A 26,106-nucleotide genomic window follows, 5' to 3' on the forward strand; every position below is an offset into this window, starting at 1 on the left:
AACAAACAAATACACACACATAGTAGAAAACTGCACAGAAGCACCTCCTCCAAATTTGCTCACAGAAGTGTGAGGCTTAAAAGAAAAGGCTGAGGGCAGAACTTAAAACATGCAAAAGGTGTGCTGTGGACTGTACCATGTCAGACGGCAGGATGGGGGCCTGAATATTTGGCATTCCCTGTGCTTTCTTTTTTAAAAAACCAAATGCACACTCTTCTTCGTATATGTATGACACTCCTACATACGGCAGGGGTGGGTGCCAGAGCAGTGTCCATAAGCCACTGCGTCAAGTTTAAGTGTTAAAAGAGGAAAGAAGCCCAGTAGGTTCAACAGTGGTCTCAGTTTCCTTTGCGGATCCCGTGCTGAGAGCACTCCAGGCACAAGGCTACCATGGTCAGGAATTGGGTCTCTCTAGTGTTAACTTTTATCCCTGCCACTTGAAACAGGCAGAGACTAAGCTTCCCTTTCGCCAGAGGAGAATGGAACCTTGAACGCGCTTCCTGCAGAGAAACTGCTCAACTTTCTCCCTGCTCAAGGTAAGGCTGCTCCTTATACACAGACACAGACACACAACTTACTGAAAAGAAGGAGGCCTGGAGTCTCCTATCCCTCCAGTACGCTCAATGGAGGGCGGCAGCTCTGGCTGATTGTCGGCGCAGACAGACCCGGCGTCCGAATGAGACCCCTCAGCAGACACCAGCTGAAAGGAGAAAACAAGCTCAAGGTAAGCCAGCCTAGGCAGCTAAAAATTTTCTTCCATTTTGAAGGGTAGGTTCAAAGTATTGCAATATAACAAAGCAGCCTGTTGGTCTTGTTACATACATCTGTTTAGTGACACCATAACAAATAAGGATGTCACTCTGAGGTTGTGCAGCTGGGATGGGAGCCAAGATCTAACTTCTAACTGCAGGGATAAAGGACAAATCACAGCACTTACAGAGGCACCTGCAAAAAGAGGCTTCAGAGAAAGACTAAAAATCAGCTTTGCACGCTAAAAATAATACTAACAAATAAAGCTGCAAAAGATGGGGAGGGGACACCCTAAGTTAAAAAAAGTAAAGCACCCCAGATAATTAAGTCCAGTCAAAGGCAACTATGGGGTTGCAGCACTCATCTTGTTTTCAGGCCAAGGGACCCGGCATTTATCCACAGACAGCTTTCTGGGTCATGCAGCCAACATGACTAAACCACTTCTGGCACAACAGGACACCGTGACGGAAGCCAGAGCACACAGAAATGCCATTTACCTTCCCACCAGAGTGGTACCTATTTATGTACTTGCACTGGTGTGCTTTCAAATTGCTAGGTTGGCAGGAGCTGGGACAGAGCAATGGGAGCTCACCCCATTGTGGGGATTTGAACCGCCGACCTTTCGATTGGGAAGCCCAAGAGGCTCAGTGGTTTAGACCACAGCACCACCCATGTCCCTCACAGTTTACTGACATTAAAACAGAGGTGCAAGGATAGCCCACTGAATATCTGTTGTTCTTTAATTGTTGCTGGTGCTGCTGCAACCATTTCCCCTGCATCAAGTACTTCCTAAAAGTACTAAACCATCACTTAATAGTAACTTCCTTCTGCTAAAATCAATGTATATGTTTAAGGAAACCTATGTAGAGAAGAAGGATGCGGGTGGTGCTGTGGTCTAAACCACAGAGCCCAGGGCTTGCCGATCGGAAGTTCGGGGTGAGCTCCCGTTGCTCGGTCCCTGCTCCTGCCTACCTAGCAGTTCAAAAGCACGTCAAAGCGCAAGTAGATAAATAGGTACCGCTCCGGCGGAAAGGTAAACGGCATTTTCGTGCACTGCTTTGGTTCGCCAGAAGCAGCTTAGTCATGCTGGCCACATGACCCGGAAGCTGTCTGCGGACAAACGCCGGCTCCCTTGGACGAGGGATGAGCGCCGCAACCCCAGAGTTGTCCGTGACTGGACCTAACGGTCAGGGGTACCTTTACCTTTCTGTAGAGAAGAGCGCTGAGAGCCAACTTGGCAGCTACAGGAAGTAGGTGGATTCTTTCTCCCAGGAGCGACAGGCTGGGAATCCGTCTACCAACATGCCTGAAGACAGGATTCCTTGGATGAACAATCCTGCCTAATCCCTGGCCTCTTGAGCTGTCTGGACGGACTCTGGCTGAACTCCCCCACCCCATCTTCCTAAAATTAGAGTCACACTCCTGAAATAGCTCCTCAGTGTCTGGACCCAGCAACACACACACACACACACACACACACACACACACACACACCCTCACCCCACAGTCATGGGGGATGTGAGAGCAGGAGGCGACAGGCACAATGCACAAAGGAAGAGGCCACTCTTCACTCAAAGGGCCCAGCTGTCCTGCTAGGAAACAGATGGCATACAAAGCCAAAAGGCTGTGCCTAGAAATCTCAAAATTCTGTGCCTGGAATAAACCCTGCCAGTTAGGAAATCTGATTATTCTAGTTGGATAATATTCAGGGGTTGCAGAATGTGGGATCATTTGCAATGATCCCTGGAAGGAAAGGATAGTGGGGGGAGGCGGGCCAGGACCTTGCCAAGAGACAGGTGAATAAATGCAAAGGTCTCACACCTGGCTATTCAAAAGTCCTACAACACTCTGTCTAGCACAGATTGTTAACACAGTAATAGGTTTAGAGTATTTCCCGATTTGCAGGTAAATGGGCTAGAAGCTTCATTTATTCTTCAAAATGAAGTTTTCAGGATTGTGTGCTAGAAGCCATATTTGTGGAATAATAATGACTATTCTAGGACTGGGTGCTACTAAGCATTGGTAATCTATATAGTTCGGCAGGATATTCTACAGCAAATAGCTGTTTCTGAGGTCATCTATTTCTAAAAGGGGGCAGGTTTTGCTCCTCACCTCTCCGCTGCCCCAACCTTCCCAGCTGCTGCTCTGTCAATGTCTCCCATGGCGACTGACGGCAGCCACTGACATCTATCAGAGGGGAGGGGGAAGGGGCTGCAGTGTCAGCTGCAACTAACTTTTGGTCCGATTAGATCTATGAGACTTGTTTCTCCCCAACCTCAGTTTCTGTTTCTGACTGCCCCTCAACTTTTATCCAAACAGAAACACAGCTGATGCTGTGGAAATATGGTGTCTCTCCACCCCCTCCCAAATCCCAGGTAAGTGATAACTGATACCAATGTCCGATAATCAAGACAAGTTGTCCTCCCCATCAAACATCCTGGAGAAGAGTGACTAGTGGGGTGCCACAGGGTTCTGTCTTGGGCCCGGTCTTATTCAACATCTTTATCAACGACTTGGATGATGGACTCAAGGGCATTCTGATCAAATTTGCAGATGACACCAAACTGGGAGGGGTGGCTAACACCCCAGAGGACAGGATCACACTTCAAAACGACCTTGACAGATTAGAGAACTGGGCCAAAACAAACAAGATGAATTTTAATAGGGAGAAATGTAAAGTATTGCACTTGAGCAAAAAAAATGAGAGGCACAAATACAAGATGGGTGACACCTGGCTTGAGAGCAGTACATGTGAAAAGGATCTAGGAGTCTTGGTTGACCACAAACTTGACATGAGCCAACAGTGTGACGCGGCAGCTAAAAAAGCCAGTGCAATTCTGGGCTGCATCAATAGGAGTATTGCATCTAGATCAAGGGAAGTAATAGTGCCACTGTATTCTGCTCTGGTCAGACCTCACCTGGAGTACTGTGTTCAGAGGAGGGCAACCAAAATGGTCAAAGGCCTGGAAACGATGCCTTATGAAGAACGGCTAAGGGAGCTGGGCATGTTTAGCCTGGAGAAGAGGAGGTTAAGGGGTGATATGATAGCCATGTTCAAATATATAAAAGGATGTCACATAGAGGAGGGAGAAAGGTTGTTTTCTGCTGCTCCAGAGAAGCGGACACGGAGCAATGGTTCCAAACTACAAGAAAGAAGATTCCACCTAAACATTAGGAAGAACTTCCTGACAGTAAGAGCTGTTCGACAGTGGAATTTGCTGCCAAGGAGTGTGGTGGAGTCTCCTTCTTTGGAGGTCTTTAAGCAGAGGCTTGACAACCATATGTCAGGAGTGCTCTGATGGTGTTTCCTGCTTGGCAGGGGGTTGGACTCGATGGCCCTTGTGGTCTCTTCCAACTCTATGATTCTATGATTCTATGAAACATCTTCCTACTGCAGCCTCATTCATTTTTCGTTACAGGTCAATGAGGACTACTGGCTTCTATGAGAAAGAGAAGACGGGCCAAAATCTGTAATGGAGGGTGGTGGAGTAGGGATTGGGGGGGGGGCAGCGAGGCAGCAGGGAGGACAGATGTCTGCTCATAGTGTATATACATATCTCCTCCTCTTCCATCCTCTGGATTCCTCCTGCGTGTGGGTGGGTGGCCCCCTTCCAGAAGTGGGTGACGGGAGAGTGCAACGGAAGGTGGGAGCAGTGGCTATGCATGATGTATGAACACATCCATTATCCCTGTCCCTGCATTACAGGAATAGGACTGAGCCCCAAAGAAGGCCTTGTGGAAGTTCAACCATTTACAACAGCCTTTCCCAACTGGTGCCTTCCAGATGTCTTGGACTACAATTCCCATCACCACCAGCCAGCGCAGCAATTTTTGGAGCATCTGGCAATATTAATATGGCAGCAGCAGTTCTGTGACTGACTGCCCAGAGAGAGAAGCTAAGGAGGACTTTTTCCACAGTAAAGCGACCGTGCAAACTGTTGCACCCTAGAACAGGCCAGCACAATGCGTTACCCATAAAACTAACACATTGCACCAGTCATGTGTTGCGGGCTTTCAGTGGTCAACCACCCCTTGGTTTTTCCAGCCTCGGGCAGGCACCCAAAACATGAGGTCTACTCAACCTGGTAGGGCACAACTTGTGCAGGATTTCCTTAAAATCATAGGGACAAGAGCAGTTTTGATATTATTCATGTCATAAAAGGGGCAACCGATGGTAAAGCGTTCAGAATCCAAATCTAGCATAAGTGGCAACCTAAATCCGGGCCTCTAAGCTCACAGAGCTAACACTCCACTGGGACCTGTGGTATTAGAAGACGACATCTGGCTTCCACAGCCAGTACTGGGCTAAGACATTTGCTTCCTGAAGCAAAACACACTATGGCAGCCCAGCCCAACCCATTCTATGGCTGCTGTAAAAGCAAGCTCACAGAAGAGATCTGGATGTGTCTGAAAATAAATACAAAAAGAGGCTGCTAAAGACACTGCTTCATTACTCAGCAGCTGTTTTACAGCGTATCCAACATTCAGAAATCAGTTTTACACATTCACTCCTATCGAACCTACCAAGCAGCCTGTGACTTTAGAGGTTTTAATTTAGAACATCCTGATTTGTTTAGCAGATTGCTAGTTTAGCATTAGACCTAACTAGGATAGATGTTTACATTCCACTGGCAAACACTGAAAGAGAATTTAAAGGAGCTGGGAGATTAGCAGTGGTATGAGATCTTTCCCATTATGAAAACGGGTACTGGCCTAGTTTCAGCATTTTAATTTACGTTAGTGTTGGTAAACGAACCAGGAAAATTAGCCAGGACCCTTTCTTCTAATGGTTTATAAAATAGGAATGATTGTCTGAACCAAGGTTTCCCAAACTTGGATATGCAGTTGTTTTTGGACTACAGTTCCCATCATCCCTGAGCACTAGTCCTGCTAGCTAGGGATGATGGGAGTTGTAGTCCAACAACAGCTGCAAACCCAAGTTTGGGAAACACTGGTCTGAACCATGCTGCACTTACATATTACTAAGGTCTTGATTAATTTTAATTCAAACTGATTGAAGCATGTCCCCAAACACAATAACTTGCCCAACTTTTCTATCAGTGGCATACAACTGAATTGTTTTGATGACTAAATACCAAAGATCCATCTACTTCCAGCAAGTTAGTTCATGAGGATGCACTGGAGCTTATCCCATATTCAGCCATGGAAGGAAAAGAAGAGGTTGCCACTTGCCAATGAGTCTCTCCCTGCTTCCTTCCTCTTTCATGCCAAGGCTGCCATCTCATGCGCCCTTGCTTCAGTGTATGTTCCACTGAACAGAAGGGGACTTACCTTTGAGTAGATATACGTAAGAAAGTTTTACATTGTTAGGTTCTTACCCACTGGGTTAGGAGTCCAAAGGAATCCAAAAATGGGTTTTATGGATTGCATCCTGCTTGATGAAGTGCTCCAGAGTCTAGAATGTGATCCCCAACCCTCCTTACTCTGAGGTGGTCCACCTGGTTTCAGCTGAACATGTGCAAAATTAAGGCATTCACTGGAAGGAACTACCTTGCAAAAACCTTTTAAGGGATAAAGGGGGGGGGGAGGATAAAAAGCCCCGGCTCCTCTCACATCAAGGTATAAGTAGGGCAAGTGAAGACAGAACAGGGAATTGCTTCAGCTTAGGGCTACCGGGAAGACTGGGACATGGACACAGCCGCTAACTTTCACATTCTTTCACCTTCCAAGTTTTAAGGCTTCTGCTGCCTTCCTCTCCAATGGCTGAGCTGAGCTCCTAGCCCAGTGTGGTATAAAGTGCTCAAACCGGCAGTAGACAAACTGTGTTTCCCTTTCTTTTTCCTAGGCAAGGCTGCTGCTGCTCCTCCTTTGCGGCCAGTTGGGAAACACTGGAATAGAGCAGTGTTTCCCAACCTTGGGCCTCCAGCTGTTTTTGAACTACAATTCCCATCATCCCTGACCACTGGTCTTGCTAGCTAGGGATGATGGGAGTTGTAGTCCAAAAACAGCTGGAGGCCCAAGGTTGGGAAACACTGGAATAGAGCATGCTCAGTTTTAAATGGAAACGGAGAAGGTGCTGGGTGGGTAGAGGCCAGAGAACCAAAGATGAGGAGGCCACACAGGCACAGTAAACCTGAGAATTAGGCATTGCAGTTACAGGCCCTGTGAGGAGGGGCACCTCAGCTAATTGGATTCCAGTATGTCACTTGAAAGGGACGCAGGTGGCGCTGTGGGTAAAACTTCAGCGCCTAGGACTTGCCGATCGCATGGTCAGCGGTTCGAATCCCCGCGGCGGGATGCGCTCCCGTAGTTCAGTCCCAGCGCCTGCCAACCTAGCAGTTCGAAAGCACCCTTAAGTGCAAGTAGATAAATAGGGACCGCTTACCAGCGGGAAGGTAAACGGCGTTCCATGTGCTGCGCTGGCTTGCCAGATGCAGCTTGTCACGCTGGCCACGTGACCCGGAAGTGTCTGCGGACAGAGTCTGGCAAGACTGGCCCGTACGGGCAGGGGTACCTTTACCTTTTATGTCACTTGAAGCAGCTGCTTAACCTGCCCACATGGTAAAGCCACTCCTGTACACGGCTGCCTGGAAAAAGAAACCCAGTCAAGAATCCAGCTTACCCAAGACACCACGCGGCCGTTGAAACAGGGAAGCTTTGCATTGTCGTCTGAGATTTCTTCCTTCACAACGCTGCAAAAAGAAGAGAGAGACAGATGTCAAAGTACAGGTCAGCACATGAGGTCAAAAAATAACAGAGCTGGCAGTCTGATTCCAGGGCAAAAAACCCCAAAAGAACTTGGACTGCCACGATAATAAAACCTGAAGATGTTTCTTAAGAGGCAGAGATTGGGTATGATACATCAATGCATCTCAATTCCACATCCAAATCCTTCCTACCCAACCAAGACAGCTCAAATCCAACCAGAAACATCTGTACTTCCTAATCTGCTTATTTCTCAGGTCATATTTGTGGATCTGTCAACTTGCAGCTAAGCCCTCTCCAATTTCTGCTTCTTATTTATGATTTCTATAAAAGGAAGTGTGTGTGTTTAACAGTTCATTTGTCCCTTAGAGAGCCCTGTGAAGCGAAGCAAGATTGAGATGTAGAGACGTGTCTAGGCTGCCCGGAAAACTACATGACTAAGCACGAATCTGCATGGGAATCCTTCTTAAAAGAAAGACAGGGGGGAGAACAAGGCTGTTTTGCACAATGACAGGTAAAAACATTGTTCACTTTAAAATGATAAATCAAAGTAAGCCACATTATCCTGTCAGGTCTCAATATTTCAATTGATGTTTTATTCTGAGGAAGAAAACTGATCCCCTTTCTATTGCTGGCTCCTAGACTACACACAACAACTTACCACAAGGGTATTTTAAGGTATGAAAGGCAGACTATAACGTAACATATCCGGAAGACAGAAGTCAAAGGGGACATGGTGGGATGGTCCCAATCCTGTACAAAGGAAAACTGGGTTCTGTAACCTGCATAAACTATGGGGAGCCCATATTATATTGCATTGCCAAGACTAATGTTTCCTTTAAAAAAAAAAAATAGCAGAGATTCCTTAAATCTATAGTTGCTGGCTAAGTGGAGTGAACCTATAGATTAGGGGTCAGTAAAGTTTTTCAGCAGGGGGCTGGTCCACTGTCTCTCAGACCTTGTGGGGGGGCCCGACTATATTTTGGCGGGGGGCAGAAATGATGCAAGAGCACTACGAGCCCCGGTGGCTGCTTACCTGTGTCTTGTGAGTGGCAGGGGCTGGTGGCAACGGTGGAGGGAAAATGAGCAACACGCAAAAGGGCTACGGAGAGGGGCTGCTTAAAATGGCGGCCACTCGAGCGCTGCTGCTGCTGCTGGCACCAACAAAGCCCAGCCCCTTCCTCCTCTAGGCAGGGCGGGAAGAAGCCAGGAGGAGGGAGGGAGGAGGCACAGCCGCCATGTGAGGGAGAGGGAAAGAATGCGTGCGTGCTGGCAATCCACGTGGCAATTCCCGGACCATTTGCAGGCCGGATCCAGAAGGCAATTGGGCCTGATCCGGCCCACAGGCCTTAGTTTTCCGAGCCATGCTACAGATGCAACATTTGTGAACAGTTGTCTTCTGTTCTGCAAGTGTATCAATGCCTCCAGATCAGAGCGGCAGGGATTCTGGGGCACTCAAGCTCCGTTTTTTTAAGAATAATTTTTATTAATCGACCAATCAAATCAAACCAAATTACATAAATTCCAAATTACAAAGCCGAATTTTAATTTTTTGTTGGGGGTACCCATATTTCAAGTTCCGAAGGGGATCCAATCATCTTCTTGCTTCTTCTTGCTGCTTTAATGTCCACAAATCTGACCATATGATGTTCACAGTACTATCCAGTCCTTTCTTATTGTTTTTCCACATCTCTTCTTGTTATTTTCATATATTTTTCCTCAGATAGTCTCCACAAGCGGGTTAAAACAGATTGTAATCCTGTGTGGATATTTTTTTTTTTATGCAAGAGCCATATCCAGACGTTTTCTGTATAACATCACTTCCATAAAGCAAAACAGTCTTAGCGTCGTTAATCTTCACAAATCTGTCGCCTTTCTCAAACTCTGAGGAGATTCACCAGGAAAGCAGTCTGAAAACAAATCCATTCCTCCTCCCGGCTATAAATCCTTCGGCAAAACCTGCCAAGATGGCGACTCTGTATTTATTACTGCTCCATTCCAAAAGCTCTTGTTCTTTACTCAATCTCCATAAAGCATACTTTTGGTTAAAGTTCATTTCCACACAGCCCTTAATCATCCTGCTTGGGTCAGTTAACCGACGGTTCTAATGAGGAGGGGTTCTTGGTTAATCACATAAAAGAAAAGAAAAAAAGGTTCCCCCCCCAATTCAGTCCCGTTGCCGATATACCCAGCCTTTGATATCTTCTTCGTAAAATATTCCTGTTGCTCCAACCCGTCATCTTCTTTCACAGAGGTCCCTTCTATTAGCAGTCTTCACTCCCCTTCTTCACTCGAAATATGTGCATTTGCTTCTTTTGTAATTAATTATTCCAAATTGCTGCAGCTAGTGCGCGATCAGAGACAGCGTCTAGGAGAGCCGGGGTCCACACGGGGGCATTCTGCCTATTGCCCTCACCCCCTTTTTTTGAATTCGGGGGTGATTTATGGGCACAGAAAGCAAGGGCAGTGTTCCCCATTCCCTTGGGGCAACAAGGGAGGTTGCCTACTCCCATAACAGCCTCTTAATTACCCCGTGTGGTCCGGAGAGATGGTATTGTCGGCCATCTTCCAATGGGGGCACTCAAGCTCTCAGATGCCCCTTTGAGGACAGAAGGGAACAGGTGTGAGCAACATCTGGCCTTGAATTTGGCAGCTAGCAAAAGGTCTTTGGACTGGCCAGGCATAACTTAAAGACAAGGAGACTGGCCATCTGCTGTTGCCTGGCCAACAGAGCAGAGCTGTCTGATTGCTGCCCCCCTTGCCCTCCTTTAGTCCTCCAGCAACTGGCCTCAGGCATCCTTGGCTGGTGAGGACGATTTAGAGGCACATGGGCTTAACCTTCCCCTGGCACACAGCAAAACAAGAGCTATTTGACAAACGGCCTTTAAAAGCTTAAGATTGAAATCTTTAGCTGACTCTTATTTAAATCACTTTATTTCCATCCCAGCAAAGAACATGTAGCAACATGTTTGAGCATCCTGGAGCATAAGACAAGACACAAATATGACCTTTTCTCCTCAATTTACACAGAGTCTAAGCTCCATAAATGAAAGCAATTGTGCGTGCAGGCTGAACAGAGGCTGAGATATCCCCACCACAAAACCCTCCTCACTTATGGAAGGCCATATGTTCCTGCCAAAATGAGACAGACTTTGAAGTCGCTTCACCAGATGGAACCATGCAAGAAAGTACAATCATTTGGGTCAATGCCTTGGTGGGGTGGAGGGTGCAGAGAAGGCAGCCCACAGGGTTCAGCTCAGACACTTATCACCAAACTCAAATAAGTTGAATTACAACTTATCACCAAACTCAAAACCATGGAAAAACCTGGTCTGAACAAAGACCTTGGATTCTTATCTCATTATACATGACAAAGCCATTTTTCACCTTTTCACCCCTTGCTTTTTCCTGTAAGACCTATTGCAGTCGTTAAGAGTCGTCAACAGGCTCATCACAGCTATCTGCCAATCCCCCATTCCCACCACCCTTCTGAGTAATACCCCTCCCCACCTTCTCACTATATAGAAGGGTCTGGAAACTTCTGTTTCAGTGTATCTGAAGAAGTGTGCATGCACACGAAAGCTCATACCAAGAACTGACTTAGTTGGTCTTTAAGGTGCTACTGGAAGGAATTTGTTTTGTTTTGACTATGGCAGACCAACACGGCTACCTATCTGTAACTCAGACACTGTGTTACTGTTAGGAGAGGCCCCATCTTTTTAAAAAGGGGAGTCAATCACTTTCATATTTGGAAATCCTATGTTCTTCAGGCAAAATACCTCTGAATGTGCCATGATCAACTAAGCCCACTTCTGCTGAGAAAAATGTATTCACTCCAAACAAAATCCTCAGAAGCTCAGCTTTCTGAATGTTGGGTTTCTAGTCCTCATGGTTGCCTAAAAAGCTGAGAAACTTGAATGAGGCACAGTGTGGCTTCTACTAGTTGGGGTGGTGACTAGTCCCACCCTTCATAAATCCACTGGCTATTCTGGTCACACAAGAATCCTTGGCTTTCTGGCCTGGCCTTGAGTTCTGTAAAAAAAACGGACTCAAGTAACTTCATGCACAAAATGAAGATAATCTGTACAGTACAAAGATTATTTGAAAAATGGCCACCTATATGGAGAACCTTTCCCGGTGCTTCAAGGATCCATACATCAAAATGGGTTTGGAAAATGTGCAAGGTGAGCTTTAAAGGCCCATCAGCCTACAGCACCGGAGGGAAGGAGGGTTAGAAATTACGTGGGGACACAGACTAAGTCTGGAACAGGCTATTACCATCATATAACTATAGTGTTTAAAAGCAAGAAGATGAGGCCAAGGAGTAAACCCTACACAAATCCAAAGTGGAGCCCCTAAGATGGTTGAATGGCGCCTAGTACACTGTCTCCTACTGGCAACACCTGCAGCCAAGCTGGTGCCAAACGTATTGCTTTCCTTTCCTTTGGACCAAATCAGTGAGCCCGTGTGTGTTTGTGTTGTCGTTCTGGCAGCCCAGGACCTCCATACACTCTGCCCAGGCTTGCATTCCAGGGAGGTCACTTCGATGCTCCCAGTGCAGCCGTTTGGCTTCACCCCCAGAAGCACACTCCATTGTCTCTTGAGGTAGACAGGTGCCAACAACAACTAGTTCCTACTGAGCCAAATTCAAGGTTCTTGTATTAATTTACAAGGCCCTTAACGACTTGGGTTCAAGGATACCTTAGGGACTGATAGATGGCTTATATCCCTGCCCAATCACAGAGCTCTTGAGAGGAATTACTGTGAGTAGTCTTACACGACTCAGTTCCACCAGGAGTGTTCAATATTGTGGGCTCAATTCAGTGTCACTCAGTCCCAGCTGAGATCAGAGAGGCCCCTTTCAGGCACTTGGTGAAGACTTGGTGCTTCTTCCAGTTGTGGAACTCCTCTGCAGGCAGGATTTTTCTGCCCATTTCAAAACATGGACAGAAAATTGCAGGAGGCAAATAAGGTTTTCCATCCTAATTAACTCTGCCCCACCCAGACGACGCCTTCTGTCCCTACTTTATACATCAAAGGAACCTGCTCCTTGAAGCCCTGAAGGCTCAGATGCACTCATTTAATCTGAATGGAGTCTTTTAAAGTGACACCATTTCCCACATCTTCTGCACCAACCAACCAGCTAGCTGTGTCTTACTGAGATGCAGGGAGAAGAGGTTCAAAGAGCTCCAAAAGGCTCTGTGCCAAGAAACTGAACTGCAAGCCTGTGGGCAACCCCTTACTCACAAAACCAGGAGTGCAATCTGCAGAGCACCAAGGGACCACCTTGACACAGGATCATAACTCTAGGTGAAAGAGGCTTATGGATGCTCAGGTTTTTTAAATTTATCACCTGCATGCAGGTCCTTTTGTGGAAAGGGCCATAGCTCAGTGGTACAGCACCTGCTATGCTTGCAGAACATCTCAGGTGCAATCACCAGCATCCCCAGGTAGGGCTGGGAAGACCCCCTGCCTGACACCCAAGAGGGTTGCTGCCAGTCAATAAAGTCAATACTGAACAAGACAGACTAACAGTCTGACTCAATATACATTTTGGTGGCAGGCACTGTGACAACAGTCAGAACAGAACCTATTGAAGAAGCTGGCAACCCAAAGATTGTCATTTTCATTTGCAGGAGGATCTAGTCCTCATGGATGGGGGAAAATGGAATAAAAACATGTGGGTTATATCTGTCAAACTGCAGTGCATGAACTGTTTAATTTTTAGTTCCATTATGCTGAACATGTTGCTTCTACATTAACTGCAATTCATGGAAGCATTCCGGATGCTCGGGTTTTTTTCGTTTCTTTCTCCCACACAATTGGATCACATGCACCCAGACTCAGATCACCCTCACTGTGTTCAATGGGATCTACTTGAAGGTTAAGTATACATATGGCCTGCGACTTACATTTTTCAAGAGAAATGTATCAATGCTGGAAGCCCTCCCCATCTGTCCTGAGTCCCCTGGAAGAGTGGTCAGACCCCAAGGAAAAATGGGAGTTAGACCTGGAGGAGAGTCCCAGGGGGTCGGGGTAACAGATTCCAACCCCCCAAAAGATGTCTGATCCGAGGGAGGGTTCCAGGAGGTTGGGGGGGGTGGAGACCCACCCCCCAAAGTAGGTTTAGGAAAAATTTGAGAAGTGTTGTCTTCCAGATATGCCTCTCTCAGCTTCTCCAGTCAAGGAACCTCCCCCTTTAACGGAGGGAGCTGAGAGCAAATCTGATGCCAAGGCTGGCATCCACTCCACTTCTGACACCCAGGACACAGAGGCTGCAGTGTGCACAAACCTTGACTAGGCAGCATACTGGAAGGGATTCCAGGCGCTTGTTGAGCCAAATGCTGTGCCCATCCCCCCCTGAATGTTGTTAGCTATTAGAAATTATTACTGATTATATTTCAAGAGCAGTGCCCATAGTAAGACAGGCAACTTAACACACACCAGGATTATCAAACCTGTGTTTGTCATAAGCGGTTCCCAATGAGCAAGGGCAAAATTTCACAGGAATGGCAAATTGCACAAGATGAATTTGCTACTTTGACTGAATCTAGTGATATACCCTCTGTTCATATAACACAATCTACATCACTGTCAGTGCAAATCACTTGATGCTGTGCTGCTAGCTACAAAAGTCTGTTATTTTGTTTGCTGTATCCTAGCTTGGCAGTAAATCCACAGAAATAGCTAACCTTCAAATATTCTTACTTGTCTGCACACACACCTAACTATATTTAATTACTTGTAGCCTGTAAGAAAAAACAAATAATGGGGAGGAGAACAACCTTTTGTAAAGCTTGACTGCCTAGAAGTGTGTTTTACTCACAGCAAAAACTGAAATTGCTCTGAGGATAATAAGAGGCTACAATGACCATTAGGGAACACATTAGTGACATGTTTTCTACCTCTGCATGTAGTAATTAAGATAGTTAAAATGTTGTGACTAGACATGATTATATTGTGGCTGCAATAAGCCTTTCACCACCCTCTGTATCTTACCCCACAAATATGGCTGCAAAGTGAACTCTTGTTCAAATCCAGCCCCCAAAAATGGCCTGAAGGTGCTTGCTGTTGTTCCATCACAGATGCTAAGCAGATCTGAGGCTGGCCAATAACAGAGTGGGAGACCAGGAGTTCACCACCTTTACACTGAGATCCATAAAGGGCAATGCAGGAATGCAACAAATCTGTGGGTGGGTGTTGGTGCTTTAACTAAGCCCTGCACACACTCAGTTTCCTTCCACGTAAATGCTGACAGCTTCTAGAACAGCTCTGACTGGCCGGCTAAACCAGATGAGGGGAGCCAATGGGTCTCAAACCCTCAGTGAATTAGGGACTTCCCCTGCATGCAAAGACAGGCTCTGATGGATTGAACAGATGAGACCAGTAGTGGGTCCAACGGTCAAGAAGGCGGTTTCTACACGTGGTCTAGAGGGATATGGGGGCAGATGGAGCTTGTGTACCTAGGAGAAGGAAAACTCTGATCCTAGACCTCTGCTGCCTTGCAGGATCTCTTCGGGAGAAGAAAAGTCTAAAGTGTAAACCCATACACAAATCCAGAGTCCCTAAGACGGTGGCATGGTGCCTTGTACGCCTCCTTCCAACAACACCTCCAGCCAAGCTGGTGCCAAAGGTATTGCTCTGCTTTCCTTTGGATCACACTAGCGAGGCTCTTGAGAGTCCCATGGACTGCAAGAAGATCAAACCTCTCCATTCTTAAGGAAATCAGCCCTGAGTGCTCACTAGAAGGACAGATCCTGAAGCTGAGGCTCCAATACTTTGGCCACCTCATGAGAAGAGAAGACTCCCTGGAAAAGACCCTGATGTTGGGAAAGATGGAGGGCACAAGGAGAAGGGGACGATGGAGGATGAGATGGTGGGACAGTGTTCTCGAAACTACAAACATGAGTCTGACCAAACTGCAGGAGGCAGTGGAAGACAGAAGTGCCTGGCGTGCTCTGGTCCATGGGGTCACGAAGAGTCAGACACGACTAAACGAGGATTTAGCCCAGGATTTACATACACACTGCCCAGGCCTACACCCTGGGGAAGTCACTTCAGTGCTGCTAACACAGGTTTGACTTCACCACTAGAGGTGTATTCCATTGTCTCTTGAGACAGATGTATGCCAACAAAGTTCAGTTAATTCCCAGGAGACGGTGTAATAAAAGGGATTTCAGACTTCCCATGCAAGTTTGTCTGGCCAGAATGCAGAGCGGGGGGGGGGGGTAGTAGCCGTGTGCTCCTCAGACACCGAGGGCTTAGCAGGTATCAAGGCAGAACCAACCCTCAAGTAGGCAGCTAAATAGAGCACCTCTGCACCCCTCTATTTGCTTTGCACCCCTCTAGCCCCAGCCTTAGAAAAAGGGTTGACAAGTTGGGCCTGGCTCTGGTTTAATAGCAGGCAAATGCTCTTGCCAAAAAGGAACTGAGGCTGTGGAATGTGCTTTGTGAGCAAAACTGCTCATTCCTGGAAAAGCCTCAACTCAGCAGGAGGGCAGGAAGGGCCGAGGGAGGAGAGAGAAAAGAGAAAAGAACGGAGTTGAGCTTCTTCAACCCCACAACTAGAAGCATTATCACAAAAAGCTGCCTAACCACTAGCCCCATAATGCCAACAATACTGCAATTTCAGAAGAAGAAAAGGAAAAATAGAAACACCTGGTTTGGAAATAACATTCAACTGGTTATCAACAAATGGGGTGGTTTTTAAGTTTTGTTCAAAGTAGACTCACTGAAACATAGCTAAGTTAGGTTCATTATTTTCAAAACAAAATAAAAAAATTTCTTCCAGTAGCACCTTAAAGACCAACTAAGTTAGTTCTAGGTATGAGCTTTCGTGTGCATGCACACTTCTTCAGATACACACTATATCATTATTTTCAGTAAGTCTACTTTGAGTAAAACTTTGAATACCACCAACTTGCTTATTTCCATTGTTTCTCCAGAGCGCAAAACTCAGACTTTCTTCATGCAAAACGGCACAGACAATAATTCCTTTAATGTGGCAGCCCCAGCATTCTGGAATTCCCTATCCACTAGCACTAGGCAGATGACATGGTAACACTGTGACCCCTGCTGAAACTTTTCTGGTTCAGTGGGCATGTCCAGACACATGATTTAGTCATATCTCTTTTAACATCTGTTTAATGTTTTGCTATGTTTATTGTATTTAAATGTTCCAAACATGATTTTATTTTTAACGGTAATGTTCTTTCACAGATTTAGGAGGAATGTTAGGATATGACTTTAACAAATAAAACAAAACAAATGGTAGAACATGAGACTCTTAATCTCAGGGTCATGGGTTTGAGCCCCACCTTGGGCGTAAGGTTTCTGCATTACAGGGGGTGGACTAGATAGGTGACCATTGTGGTCCCTTCCAACTCTACAATTCTATCAACTTGCCAGAAAGATGTAGGCTGGCCTTGGTTATCTGCTGCAACCAGCTTCAAAGCCACATTCCTGGATCTTGCCAAGTGTTTTTGTGAAGCAACATCAAGAGTTTTCAACTCCAGCCTAAGAATTCCACTCCAGATCTCCCTTGACCATTCAGCTACAGCTTTGTTTCCTCTTTGTCTTACAAAGTCATTTATTTCACTGGTCAATGAGTAACAGCTGTGGCAGACTGCACCGTCCTTGCCTCCATCAACAGAAACAACAAATTGCAATGACATCCACGCCAGTTGCATCTTTCAGTGGATGCTCTCCCCCAAAAAGTGGCTACAGCTGTGTGCCACATCATGTGATCCTCGAACTATTTCCCACTCCCCTTTAGCTCCCATCACAGGGCCAGACCACAGAACATCAAAAGCTTGTGCACTGGCCATCTTGGTTACAGGATGCCAACAGAATGATACAACAGAAAAACAGGTCCATACAGCGGTGCCTCGCAAGACGAAAAGAATCCGTTCGTCTAGCGTTTTTTTCGTCTTGCGAAGCAAGCCCATTGATGGCTTAGCGGATTAGCGCTATTAGCAGCTTAGCGGCTTTTAGCAGCTTTTAGCGGCTTAGTGGATAAGCAGATTAGCGGCTTAGCGGCTTAGAAAAAGGGAGCCACTCTTGCGGAGCGTGGATTCCCCGGGTATTAACGGCTTTAAGAAAAAGGAAGCAAACCTGCAAGACATTTTCGTCTTGTGAAGCAAGCCCATAGGAAATTCGTTTTGCGAAGCACCTCCAAAACGGAAAACCCTTTCGTCTAGTGGGTTTTTCGTCTTGCGAGGCATTCGTCTTGCGGGGCACCACTGTATATATATTTAACTCACAGAGACATGTGTCCCAACCCTTCAAGAGAGACCTCCCTTTGCAGCCTATGAGGATATGCAGCCAAATGTACACTGTAGTACACATCTGGCTTGATGGGTGTCCCTGATCCATTCAAAGAGATGCATGTCCCTACCTAGGCCAACCACTATATGCAATATAAAGCACAATTCAAGCTAATGCAGGGCTGTTATGTTGAAATATATATATTACTTCAATGAATTTAAACAGTTCTGTTATTATGCTAACCTATGCAAATGTAATTGTATTTATAATTGAAATTTTTAATACAAGGCAGTTGGTTAAAAGTATTCTAGCCAGTTGCCAACCAATGGTACTTGAGAGACCGCTGTGGTGTTGCTGCTCACAGGTACATGGTTATCAAACCTGAAGGTGAAAGGTTCTATCAACTGAAAGTGACATCTTCTGTATCAAATCTCATCTCTCAAGTTGTTAGGCACCTACTAAATCTAAATTCTTTCAGGCCAGGGCAAGCAATCAATGACACAGGCATGCCCCTCTACAAAACTGCTCATATCCACTTCTAAATGGATCTTCTAAGCCAACTATAAAGCAACGAAAAGAAGCAACAGGTAGAAGAAGCCAAAGAGGGCAAGAAGCTCATTGGACAAATGGATGGTTGTCTGTCAAGTAAGATCTAGTTGAGATTCCTGCATTGCAGGGGGCTGTACTACTACTACTAATAATAATAATAATAATAATAATGATGATATTTTTTTATTTATACCCCACCCTCCCCAGCCAAGGCCAGGCTCAGAGCGGCTTACAAGCAATAATAAAAACAAGTTGAATGATTACAACTTAAAAACAAGATTAAAATACAACATTGAAATATTAAAATGCAGCCTCATCACAGGAGGAGAAAGGAAAAAGAAAGAGGGGGAGGGAATCAAATTGGCTCCAAGCCAAAGGCCAGGCAGAACAACTCTGTCTTACAGGCCCTGCGGAAAGAAATCAGATCCTGCAGGGCCCTGGTCTCATGAGGCAGAGCGTTCCACCAGGTCGGAGCCAGAGTTGAAAAGGCCCTGGCTCTGGTTGAAGCCAATCTAACTTCCTTAGGGCCCGGGACCACTAGGGTGTTGCTATTTATGGACCTTGAGGCTCTCCGTGGGGCATACCAGGAGAGGCGGTCCCGTAGGTACGAGGGTCCTAGGCCGTGAAGGGCTTTAAAGGTCAAAAGCAGCACCTTAAATCTGACCCTGTACTCCACCAGGAGCCAGTGCAGCTTGAAAAGCACTGGGTGAATATGCTCCCATGGCAGAGACCCCGTGACAGCTTCAAGGGCAGCCTCGCGTAGAGCGAATTACAGTAGTCAAGCCTGGAGATGACCATCGCATGAAGAACAAAGTATGTTTCAGCAAAGAAACAAAGGCAAGCTAAAATAGGACAGAGAAGTTTCCCAGCACAGGCAATATGGCCTTCTGGCAGCTATCCTCTCTCTGCAACAGGATTTTTCTTGCATGGCACCTTGGCCTATCAAGCTCATCCCAAAGCCTGCAAGGACCACATAAGCCCTCTCTCTCCCTGCTACAACTAGAAAAGTGACAACAGCTACGAGCTACTGAAATTCCCCAATAAAATATATTAAATTTTCTCCTTTTCTTGGGGGCTACCTCTCTACTTGAACTGGGGCTTTACTTGAAGCCTGAAGTGCAGCTGGAGAAAGGTCCTGCTCTGTTGACCGGACCAGGACAGAAGGATCCTAGCATTTATACACATTCCGGCCCAATCTGAATGCTTTATCCTGCCTGCTAATAGCAGAGGGTCATGTTGCATATGGCCATTCCCTTCTGCTCCTGAACAGGGCTCTGAGGACTAAGGACACACACAGTCTCATTATCTCCCTCCATACTACATCTCATCCAACTTCACAGTCAGAGGCTCCCAGCTCTTGTTCTGACACACACACACCCTCAAGAAATAGGGTGTTGTCCTTTTTCCTCTCCAAAATATTGAACCGGCTAGAAGTTGAAATCAACCCTGAATCATAGAAATGCAAGCTGACAAAAGCATAGCATACAGAGCTTTCCCTTGGACTCTTCCTTCCCTCTAAAGATTTTTTTGGACAAGAAGTTGGCCACATTTCAGCTTTCAGAAGGGTAGATGTTTCTTACAAAGTCAATAAGCAGCAGCTAGTTTGGAGGCTCCCAACCCCACAGGACAGCATAGTGCCAGATCAAGAATGTGAAATGAATTTGCAGGCGTCTCAAAATAGTAACTGCAGCTCGAGAGTAAAAACTGACAAGTTATGAGTGAAAACTCTTTTGCCAAATGTGCGTGCCCTGGTGTGCTACATTGCTTGGGGCTTTGCCACTCCAAATATAGGCCCCACACATGACATTCAAATTTCATTGCCGAGTGCAGTGTGGATGAAGTTTGCCTATGAAGTGGATAGGACCCACCGGAGCTACACAGAATATTTAATTTTTAGACAGACCCACTTAATTTTGATGCCAAGCCCTATCTACACTGCTCAAAGGGGACCTGCAGAAGCAAAGGCTAGGATAAAATGTCAGAAGTAAATTCTGAGAAGCTAGTTATCATCGCACACCACTCCCCTGCCCAGCTACTTAGCTCCCTGGGCTGGGGCGTGTGGCTTAAGACAACTGGCAATTAGTCTTAAGGCCTCAAGCCAAGCTCTTGCTGTTGCCAAAGTGACTTGCTGCTCACAAGCAGCCAGTGGGGTTTTTCCATATGTTGCTACAGCTCCATCACACATCTGGACTCAATTTAAGGGGGAAAGCTGTGGCTTAATGCAAGGCCAACATGTTGCTTCTCTGCTAAGGCTTGCACAGATCATTGTCAAAAGGGCAATGCGCTCATCCTATCTCCTGTAGGCACAATAGCCTGAATACATGAAGTAATGGAAGTTACCGTAATATCTAGGCCCTTATGTATATGGACTTGTAGAACCATGATATATAAAAAAACTAACATTTCACACACATCAAGAGAAACTTGCCTTCTGCTTGTTAATTTATTACAATGCCTCCCTTTTGTTCAGCAGTTGGTACTGAGCCGACATGCATTTGGGGCACTGCAGGCGTGCTGCCATCATGTGGACAGTGTGGCAGTGGAGCTGCCAGGGGGCACAACAACAGGAGCAGCGAGTGAGGGGACCCACCCTTCACTCTTAATTGCAGGAGTGACTAATGACTATAGGGGTTTAAAGAGAACATATGATATGCCAACTACAGGGTTTTGAAGGAAGTAAACGAGTAAGTTCAGGAAAACAAATCCGAAAAGAACTTTTGGCCAGAAATTGACACAGTAGAGAGTAAAGTGCTGCGTGCTACAGATACCTAAAAATGAAGGCAAGTCCAGGCTCCATTGAAAGCTCTAAAGGTGAAGGTAAAGGGACCCCTGACAATCAGGTCCAGTCGCGGACGACTCTGGGGTTGCGGTGCTCATCTCGCTTTATTGGCCAAGGGAGCCAGCATACAGCTTCCAGGTCATGTGGCCAGAATGACTAAGCCACTTCTGGTGAACCAGAGCAGCACATGGAAACGCCGTTTACCTTCCCATTGGAGCAGTACCTATTTATCTACTTGTACTTTGCGCTTTCGAACTGCTAGGTTGACAGGAGCAGGGACCGAGCAATGGGAGCTCACCCCGTCGCAGGGATTCGAACCGCCGAACTTCTGATCGGCAAGTCCTAGGCTCTGTGGTTTAACCCACAGTGCTACCCGTGTCCCCATTGAAAGCTTTAGAGATGGGCAAATAGCACTACCTGGAGTAGCATCACCCCAAGCATCAGACGTGAGTGGAAATTGGCAGAAACTGGTAAATGTGGGAATGCTTTAGCATGCAGACAGTGCTCTGTGCATATGGGGTCACTCTGCATGCTTACCCTAAAAGACAATCTGCAAACAGAGCCAGAGACCAAGTAGCCAGACCATGCTTCTCACAACTAGATTATCTAGTACACAGGACTTGCAAGCAGCTAGCAAGATCTGAGGACCATGGAAAGTCACACCTGGAAGACAGTGGGAGTTAAGCATTGGAATCTAAGGGGTGTTACCTAGCCTAGCCAGGCTTTTCCCTTGCTTGTGGGAGAAGATGCTGCTATCAGAGGTAAGCAACAGGCAGGATGAGTCAGTTGACACACAATGACAAACACTCAATTCAACATGCTTTTTCTGCCCCCACCCCAGTCCAAGTGATGATCTCACCCAGCACAAAAGAAGCACCGTGTGCTGCATCATTTTGCGCATTGTCAGCTATTTCCTTAATTACGAGGGAATTAGGCCGTGAACAGCAATGGGGCAGCTCAGAAGCTGCCTTGAATCACAGGGTCCATTGTGCGGAAGACACAGCAGACATATTGTTGGCTGAGGAGAGAACAGTTTGATGCTGCACAGCTGCAGGACTTTAGTCTTTGGTCAGCAATCGCCCAGGCACCGGAAATATTCTGAGAAAAAGCAGAAGTACTGTAAAAGGTTTAAGGAAAAGGAAACCTTTGGTAAGATATGTTGAGGAAGAGAGGTGGCAGAGGAAAGACTTGCCAGAAAGGAGTACATCCATGTACAAGTTTGATTAGAAAACTCAAAAGGATGGATTCACAACCCAAGCCATGGTTTGAACATCCAATAGTTCAAAGATGCTTGCATGCTTTCTTTTTCCATCAGCTCAGCACTCGAGGCAACTGCCCTAACTACTGTTCGTCAACTCGGACATCACACCAACCCATAGTTTACAGGAAGACTTTAAACCATGATTCCTAGTTTCGGTTTCTTGGCCAGTCACAAGGCTTATCGGCAGTTAAACTCAATTGTCTCATTATGAGAAAATTCCAAGCCTTGTGTATTATACTTCAATAAAGCTCTTTGACTAAGGTTACCAGATTTTTTTCAATGAATCTGGGGACACTATAAATAAATAATTTTGTAAAATAAAAAAAGGGGAAACATTATTTAAAAAATAAAGACATAATCTCTTCTGTGGTCTCGTCTATTGCACAGCCTTCCTCTTGGAAGCACTAGCTTCTTGGCCTTTCTTGGAGCACTAGCCATGCTTTCCCCCCTCCCTCCCTCCCTCCCTCCCTCTCCCTCCTTGCACTGCGATCCCCTACAGGCTTACTCAGGAGTAAGCGTAAGCAGAAACCCCCTCCTGCTGCTGCTGCCCTGCCCCTCTGTCTGGGCGACTCCTGCTCAGGAATCGTCTGGCGGCCGCCCATCTGTGCCACGGCACGCCCTGTCAGCGGGTCTGGGGCAGAGCCAGTGACGAGCGAGCAGGAGGAGGTGAGCTTGGGCCGGATCAGCTCATCTCCTGCTCGCATCTCGTCTGCGATGGCCAAAGACGAGCTGGCCAACAAGCTGAGCCGCCGCTTGCAAGTCGAGGAGCACAATGGCGAAGCCGAGCAGCAGCTACAGCTCCCCAAGCACCACCTGGTGGCTGAGCCGGAGCCCGAGCTGCAGGTCTTGGACAGCGGCGCCGACAGCGAGCTGAGACCAAGTCACAGTGGCGCACCTAGATCAACAACCCCGAGCAGCTCTTGCCTGCCGGTGGTGCCCAGCACTGAATATTCAGGCCCTACACCGAGTCCCCATATGATGTGTCTTGTGCGCAACACATCATATGGGGACTTCCAGCAAGGCAAAATGGTGGGCGCCATGGCAGCTGGCTGCTCCTGAAGCCACCCAGAACCAACTGCGCTACCAGACTGGCTCCTGGCTGCTGAGACTGCCACGGCTGCTGCCACGTTTCCTGGGGACATTAGATGAAATCCAGGGACATTCCGGGGATGGAATTTGTCCGAAGACAAATTTGCAAATCCGGGGACTGTCCCCAGAAAATAGGGACGTCTGGTAACCCTATCTTTGACACAATAATGCTGACAGAGAAGCCCTCTCAGCAGTGAACAACAGAGGCCCTCAAAGAGGTGCCGGATGTGTCCTTCTGGGAAGCTGAAATTTACTCTCCATTTGCATCAGGTGTTCGCATTCTAAATGGCAACCGGATCTGAACAAAGTCCTAAGAAATAAATCTTAAAAGATGCATCAGCAGATCAAACCAATTGCTGCTATAGCTTCGTTGTTAGCCTAAGACAGGCGAGTTCAGGCTAAACCAGAAAACCACGCAAGTCCTCTTCTCCAAGTAGCCAGAGGGGGAGGATGACTCACTGTTTTAACAAGACCTGACCTGGCACAGGGTCTTCTGGCAATTCTTCATAGGTTAAGATGCTGCCAACTGTGCAGATTTGGTCTAGATGGTTCCCTCAAAAACCACCAAAATGTACAGAATCTGAGGCCATTCTTTTCAGAAATGGAAAATGCCCTGCATCAGTAAAACACAGTAAAGCACTGTGCTCCTCAAGTTAAATGTGAATGTCCGTTATTCAGGGAACAGCCATTACATTGCATCACAGAGACCTCTGAGCGACTTTGCAGCTCACTAGTTTTTTAACCTGGTGTTAAGTGTTGCACTGAAAGCAGCATTAAAAAAAAAAACATTAAAACAACCTTTCACTGCTCTCTTCCATAAGAGCTTTGCAATTGTTGCACAGTTCATGCATTTAAATAATAATAAAAGCAGCAACGGCAACGAGCTATATACCAGTTTACAGAAACCTATCTAAACAAGAGGTATGTTGTAAGCCTATGGTGCTGAAATAGGTATGAAAAGGAGAACGAGCTTTTGATAGTGGAACTCTAGGAAGTGTACTACAAAATGGTCCAGGGAAACTTGGGGACTGTATTTATTTATTTGCAATGGCTGCAAAAATTTCCCAAATAAAACTATAGGCTTCCTTTCCCCCAAGTAAAGGTGGATGAATTCTTTCAGGTATTACTTGCCATCAAGTCCCACGGGGTGGGGGTGGGGATCAGTAGTTATTTACACAGTGCCAAAGTTCACCCCATTTCATAAGCAAAACAGCAGGTCCTTGCTCCAAGGAAGCTACACACTAATTTTGTTGGGGGCAGGGGTTGAGACCACAGAAGGGAGAGGCATGGGTAACAATGGACAAATGTGCACATAAGGTAAAGGTACCCCTGACCATTAGGTCCAGTCGTGACTGACTCTGGGGTTGCGGCACTCATCTCGCTTTATTGGCCAAGTGAGCCGGTGTAAAGCTTCTGGGTGGCCAGAATGACTAAGCTGCTTCTGGTGAACCAGAGCAGCGAACAGAAACGCCGTTTACGTTCCCGCTGGAGCGGTACGTATTTATCTGCTTGCACTTTGACGTGCTTTTGAACTGCTAGGTTGGCAGGAGCAGGGACCGAGCAATGGGAGCTCACCCTGTCGCAGGGATTCGAACTGCCGAACTTCTGATCGGCAAGTCCTAGGCTCTGTGGTTTAACCCACAGCACCACATACTCAGGCTTAAATTCAGTTGGAGGACAAAGAAAGGGCAGAGAAAAAACATGGTATCACATCATTCTGCACCAAAAGAACAGACAAAATGCACCTCAGTGGACAATAGGAGAACCAAGGTAATTCAAGGGCAGAACATTCCCGGCTCTTTTAAGGAGCCAGACGACAATATCTGGGTGGAGCCAGCAAGTCAGTGCCTGGAGCTCAGAAGCAAGGCAGCCCTGCCACTCAACCAGATGAGCAACAATGGAAATTAATAAAGCAAACAAGCCACACAGCACATCCAAAGCTTGCAAATAGTGTCCTCACATTCTCTCTTGGCCCTCCACAAAACCCACTTCAAGTGACAGAGGCAGCCATCATCAGCCAGCGGCATGACACAGCCAAGGGGCTCCTGCAAACTGTCAACAATAGCAAGAAATGTCAACTTGGGATACAAATGGCTAGCAGTTCACAAGGCAGGGGAAGGTGGAACATCATTTGAGGACTGCAATTTATTAGGAGATCCATCCTCTATTTGGAAAATGTCTCTGCTAGGAGGACAGGGGTTCCTGGCACTGATTTCAAACAGGACATACAATAAAAATAAATCAATTTGCTGCTCTGCCCACGTCAACACATTTCCCCCATGCACATGTGTGCGAGAGGAGGCTGCCAAATACCAGCAGCATCTGGCTGACACACTGGGAATTCCAGCAGCGCTTTCTTTGTTCTCTCCTCTGCGAAGTCCCGCAAAGCTCAGCCTTGAACCCATCCCGTGAAAGATGGGTGATAATTAAGCAGCCCTGGCTTAGTCATCAGACCAGCAATTACTTGGGATACTAATTTTCACTCACCAGCTGAGACCAGGGAATCTCTCGGAACTTAAAATTGGAAACACCAGCTGCAAAGAGAGATGCAAGAATCAGGAGGGGAAAGCAGCTATCTCATCGCTGTGTCACACTAACAGAAAGACCGCTTGCTTCTCTGTTAAGGGAAGGGTTGCAGCTAGCAGTAGAGTGTTTACTTTGCAAGTAAATCCCTAGCCAGGCATTCTCAAATAGGAGTAAAGGGGGGGGCAGTTAGGGCCATACCTGTTTTAGACCTGAGATGATA

The 26,106-nt window shown here is 46.6% G+C and overlaps 1 protein-coding gene across 3 annotated transcripts in view; it reads right to left on the minus strand.

The window, feature by feature from the left end:
- DVL3 (dishevelled segment polarity protein 3) overlaps nt 1–26,106 on the minus strand; it is a 57,353-nt gene that overhangs the window by 18,430 nt on the left and 12,817 nt on the right. For all 3 annotated transcript variants that reach the window (XM_081862398.1, XM_081862399.1, XM_081862397.1), the window contains exons 2-3: nt 7,334–7,403; nt 579–700 (exon numbers count right to left, since the gene is read on the minus strand). In XM_081862398.1, coding sequence (XP_081718524.1) covers nt 579–700; nt 7,334–7,403 — 192 coding nt within the window. The remainder of the gene's footprint in view (nt 1–578; nt 701–7,333; nt 7,404–26,106) is intronic.

Source organism: Podarcis erhardii (genome assembly GCF_964252035.2).
Source record: "Podarcis erhardii genome assembly, chromosome: 5".
In the NCBI taxonomy this organism is placed as follows: Eukaryota; Metazoa; Chordata; class Lepidosauria; order Squamata; family Lacertidae; genus Podarcis; species Podarcis erhardii.